Below are 4639 nucleotides of genomic sequence, written 5' to 3' on the forward strand. Positions count from 1 at the left end.
ATTCATTTTTTTTCTTTATAAATAAAACTTTATCATAAATATGATATAATTAATATAATTAATCCTTATTGAAGGCAAAACAATCCTATTGGGCTTATTTAATATTTACATTTTTTTAGTAGGCAAAGTATGGAGATCTAAATTACAGAAAGATCCCTTATCCATATAACCCCATGTCCCAAGCATTCAGATGCCATACCTATAGTAGTAGCCTATATCACCCTAATTGTCTGGTACTGGTCTGCTGTTTAAAAGCACAAACCTTTTTGGTTGCTATGAGTTACTAGACCCAGAGCATATTTTTGCCTGTATGGAGTATCCAGAAAGAATAGAACCCACCAAGGTGAATGTTGAGGCCCAGGCTCGCTTGCCCCAGACCTTACATAGAGAGTCAATATGTACCAGATATTGGGAAATATGATTACTTAATATTATTAGATGTATGTTTATGTGCCAGCTCCCTCATTGTATATGCACTTATATAAAAATGTGAAGTTTCTATTATTTGTACTGTATACATGAAAAAGGAATTACATTAAACTTATTTTCTAAATGTTATATCTTTACACACATCTTCAGTTTATTCACTATTTTTACTTAGAAATGTAAAAATCCCAAGTATAAATATATAGATACCTAACCTGAACTCATTCAGTCTAAACTATTCTACGCCTAAATTATCTATTAGTATCTGTGCTTCTGTGTACGTGAGTAATTGCCCCCCAGGGTAATTAACATAACAGTAGGACAGGTAACATGAGTTTGGCCTTGGTCCTTGATGTCTGAGGTGTGAGGCAGATGAAAGGCTGACAGGTGTGAAGCTCTATGACAGCTCAGGGGTTACCTGTATATAAGGCCAGGGAACTCACAGGTCATCATTTCAGTTTTCAAGAGCTTCTGAACAGGAATCATCTCTCCAGCTCCAAGAGAACAAGATGCTCCAGATGGCCCTGCTCAGCATAGTCCTGTCCAGCATGATCTTCTCCCTGGTCCAGGGAATTCCCACTCCAGTTCTGACAGGATCTAAAGTGGCACTGAGACCTTCTACCAGCATATATGGGAGCAGGCATTCTCAGGGCATGAAGTATCCTCTCTACATGATGGAACTCTACCAGACTCTCATCATGGGGAATGCTACAGACCTCTCAGTTCTGGAACACCCTGCCCTTCAGGAATCTGATGCCGTCCTAAGTCTCATCTCAAAAAGTAAGTACAGTTTCTTTCTAATATTAATTAGCCGTATGTTTCTCATGCTCTGAGTAATTAATAATTATTATTATAATTTGACTGTACATTAATGTTTTATATGTAGTTTGGATAATTACAACTAGAGTAACCTGAGTTATACTACTGATTTAATTCAATATGTGATATCTCTTCCTGTTTAATCTATATTAAACAATGGAGTTGGCTTTTACCAGATTCACTCATGAAATATGCCACAAAATAATATGCTTTGTATGTAATAAAAATTACGATACTAATTTTTGCCTCTTTGTTTATTTTTCAGGTTGCGTTGAAGAGGATAATCACTGGGCGTTATCTTTTGACATGTCTTCTATCTCCAGCAGCAATGAACTGAAGTTGGCTGAGTTGAGAATTCACATCCCTTCTTTTGAGAAGTCTCACAATGTGACGATTGAGATCTACCACACCAAAGACCATCATGAGAACTTCTTCCTGGGCTCCTTCCAATACGATCCATCTGTTGCACAAGGTTCCTCCTGGAAGGTTTTCAATATCTCCAGAATGATGCAGAACTATCTCTTGCACAGGGACCATTCCGAGAGTGAAGGTTATCTCCGGTCTAAGGATATGTCTGAGACTGCAGGAAGGAGTAGCTGTTCAAACGTTGTTGCAGAGCGAGTCATGCTGGTGGTTTTCGCCAAAGACAAACCGTCTGCCAATCTGACCAGCTCTCACCAGAGCCTCATTAAAACAGTGGAGTCATCTAAGTATGTCAAGATCGAGGAAGGAACCAGTTCCACCATTGCTAGAAGACACAGGAGGAACAGAAATGTACAGCACAGCATCATGAGGAACAAATTTTTCTCCAGGCCAAAGGATAATGGAAAGTCCCTATGCAGGAGGGTGGACATGGTTGTTGACTTTGACAAGATCGGATGGGGTCAGCATATCATCTATCCCAAGAGGTTCAACGCATTTCGTTGTGAGGGGTCCTGTCCAGTTCCACTCAATGAAAGCTTCAAGCCAACAAATCATGCTTATATTAAGGTAAGAAAGAACTTCTAATCTTCTTTTGTTTTATAATAGTTGGTTTCATTATTCCCTATATAGATTGTATTTAATCTTTACATGCCAATGTTTATATAACTGTATATTATTTTCCTTTGTACTAATTTTTTTTGCATTCTTATTTTTACAGAGTTTGGTCAAGCTGTACGATTCTGACAGAGTTGAATGCAATTCCTGTGTCCCAGTGAAGATGAGCTCACTGTCCATGCTCATGTACGAGGATAATGAGGTTGTTCTAAAGCACCATGAAGATATGATTGTTGAAGAATGTGGATGCAACTGAGGTTCCTGGCATATATATAACAGTGATATATAGCAACAGCCTGATGGATGGCGATAAAGAAACGACCAGACAACTGAGCTTCCCAAATGGAAGCCTAACGAACAACAAGCGGCCAATGACAATTTATTGAACAAAGGTCTGGTGAAAAAGACTGAAATATTTTGAAGCGTTTGGACTGTAACCCATAAGGAGATTCATTTGTCAATTTCCTATGAATTATAAAAGGTGTGGCCTTCAGAAAAAGCGAGAGAGAAGTCATTCGTGGCTTGGGATATGGACAAGACAATCAAGGCTATCGGATAAACTACATTACTAGCACTTTGTGCAGTTACCATTGATCGTTAATAACTACATGGAATCTGTATTTTTATATTGTGATGTAGAGTGTTTTTAATCCTCTGTAATAATATATTTAAATGAAATTGTTATAACCTGTGGCAACTTGAAATAAATGTTCAAAACTCAAATGCTTTCCATTTTCTGTTTTTTATTTGAAGTAAAAGTCTTCATAACATGCATGCTCAGTAAAATGCTACATGGTTGGCACGATGGCAGGCAGTGTGGCTTGGAGGTATGCATTGGGGGGGAAGCAGTGTAGTTTGGAGGTATGCCATTGGGGGGAGCAGTGTAGCTCAGAGGTATGCATTGGGGGGGGGGAGCAGTGTAGCTCAGAGGTATGCATTGGGGGGGAGCAGTGTAGTTTGGAGGTATGCCATGGGGGGGAGCAGTGTAGCTCAGAGGTATGCATTGGGGGGGGGGGGAGCAGTGTAGCTCAGAGGTATGCATTGGGGGGGAGCAGTGTAGTTTGGAGGTATGCCATGGGGGGGAGCAGTGTAGCTCAGAGGTATGCATTGTGGGGAGCAATGTAGCTCAGAGGTATGCATTGGGGGGAGAAATGTAGCTCAGAGGTATGCATTGGGGGGGAGCAATGTAGCTCAGAGGTATGCATTGGGGGGGAGCAATGTAGCTCAGAGGTATGCATTGGGGGGGAGCAATGTAGCTCAGAGGTATGCATTGGGGGGAGCAATGTAGCTCAGAGGTATGCATTGGGGGGGAGCAATGTAGCTCAGAGGTATGCATTGGGGGGGAGCAATGTAGCTCAGAGGTATGCATTGGGGGGAGCAATGTAGCTCAGAGGTATGCATTGGGGGGGAGCAATGTAGCTCAGAGGTATGCATTGGGGGGAGCAATGTAGCTCAGAGGTATGCATTGGGGGAGCAGTGTAGCTCGGAGGTATGCTTTGGGGGGAGCAGTATGGCTCTGAAGTATGCATTGGGGGGGAGCAACACCCAAGTCTGACCTGTATTACAGAATTTAAAAGCAGGTATATGGTTATAGAATTCCTTTGCAACTAAAGATTAATAATATCCTCTTTGCATGACAATAAAGGAAGTAAAAAAGATAGGACTTTACCCAAGTAGTGCTTTTAACTGCAATATGCAGCATGTTAAAAAAACACCCATCCACAGCATTCATTTGAGTTGTATGGATAGATATTGATTGATAGATATTCCTTATACACAAATATTGACTGGTTGATGATAGAAGAACTAGTCTGAGGCTGTAATACCCACTGAGTACACCAGGGGGAGCCTCCTGCCCACTTAATGTATAAGGCATTGAAACACTCACCCTAAACATCTTACTTTAGTTACACATCTCCGGCCAATGGAAAGCATATGACTGTGCATATAACTCAGACATATAATTACCGTTTCCTTAACATGCTGAAATAGGCCAAACTTGGCCAAGAACTGAAGGATGTTTGAGCCAGAAAGCTTATAACATTTATTGCTTGTGAGACTGAGGTTGAAACACAAAGCAAAAGGCCATCAAGTTCAACTTTTCAGCTTAGCACATAGGAAGATACTGGTATATTAGATACAGCTCCAGTGGAGTGGCTGGGGCTCCCAGGTTGCTAGACAAGAACAAGAGGTAGGTAGCAGAGGCACAAGGCTAGGGTGCAAGTGGGTGCAGTGCATTAAAACCCTATGCCAATGCCTCTGCTGCCTTATGTAGATGCAGTATTGCAGGGTTGCAGAGGGAGCAAGCCGGTGGGCAGGGGGCACCTCTTTGTCCTAATAAGAGAGAAAACCTATT

General features: G+C 41.3%; 1 protein-coding gene across 1 annotated transcript; it reads left to right on the forward strand.

Annotated features, from left to right (window-relative positions):
• Nucleotides 1-760: 760 nt before the first annotated feature.
• nodal6 (nodal homolog 6) lies at nt 761-3006 on the forward strand. Its single transcript, XM_002932751.5, has 3 exons — nt 761-1206; nt 1511-2235; nt 2387-3006. Exons 1-3 carry the CDS (start codon nt 936-938, stop codon nt 2537-2539), a joined length of 1149 nt encoding a protein of 382 aa, XP_002932797.2. The 5' UTR covers nt 761-935; the 3' UTR covers nt 2540-3006.
• The last annotated feature ends 1633 nt before the right edge of the window (nt 3007-4639 follow it).

This window comes from Xenopus tropicalis, chromosome 3 (assembly GCF_000004195.4).
Source record: "Xenopus tropicalis strain Nigerian chromosome 3, UCB_Xtro_10.0, whole genome shotgun sequence".
Taxonomy (NCBI): Eukaryota; Metazoa; Chordata; class Amphibia; order Anura; family Pipidae; genus Xenopus; species Xenopus tropicalis.